Source organism: Myotis davidii, unplaced genomic scaffold (genome assembly GCF_000327345.1).
Source record: "Myotis davidii unplaced genomic scaffold, ASM32734v1 scaffold1569, whole genome shotgun sequence".
Lineage (NCBI taxonomy): Eukaryota > Metazoa > Chordata > Mammalia > Chiroptera > Vespertilionidae > Myotis > Myotis davidii.
This window is the reverse complement of record NW_006299704.1, coordinates 31,069-31,392: the sequence shown is the minus strand read 5'-3', so window position 1 is coordinate 31,392 and position 324 is coordinate 31,069. Positions and strand designations below refer to the sequence as shown.

Genomic DNA, 324 nt, shown 5'->3' with positions numbered 1-324 from the left:
GCTCCGAGGAGGACGAGCCCCTCTGCTCCGGCCGCTCTCCCGGAGCCTCCCTCAACCTCGCTGTCCGCCGACCCCTCCAGCGGCCTCGAACCCTCCGCACCGCATGCGGCCTATGAAGCACAGGCCGGGCTCCTGAAGCTGCCCCGGCCCCGCCGGCCTTCCGGCCTCGCGCGCGGTACTCACACGCCGTGGATGCGCTTGTGGATGTTGATGGTGTACTCCCTGGTCACCACCTCGTTGATGGCGGAGCGGCCCTTCTTCTTCTCGCCACCCTTCTTGGCGGGAGCCATCTAAAGCGAATCGACAAGGAGGCTGAACAGCAGG

The 324-nt window shown here is 67.6% G+C and overlaps 1 protein-coding gene across 2 annotated transcripts in view; it reads right to left on the bottom strand.

Annotated features, from left to right (window-relative positions):
* The window catches only part of RPL31 (ribosomal protein L31), a 4,940-nt gene extending 4,622 nt beyond the window's left edge, over positions 1-318 (bottom strand). For both annotated transcript variants that reach the window (XM_015571561.1, XM_006775417.2), the window contains exon 1: positions 184-318. In XM_015571561.1, the coding sequence (XP_015427047.1) occupies positions 184-290 (107 nt within the window). In that variant the 5' untranslated portion in view covers positions 291-318. The remainder of the gene's footprint in view (positions 1-183) is intronic.
* Positions 319-324: the final 6 nt, after the last annotated feature.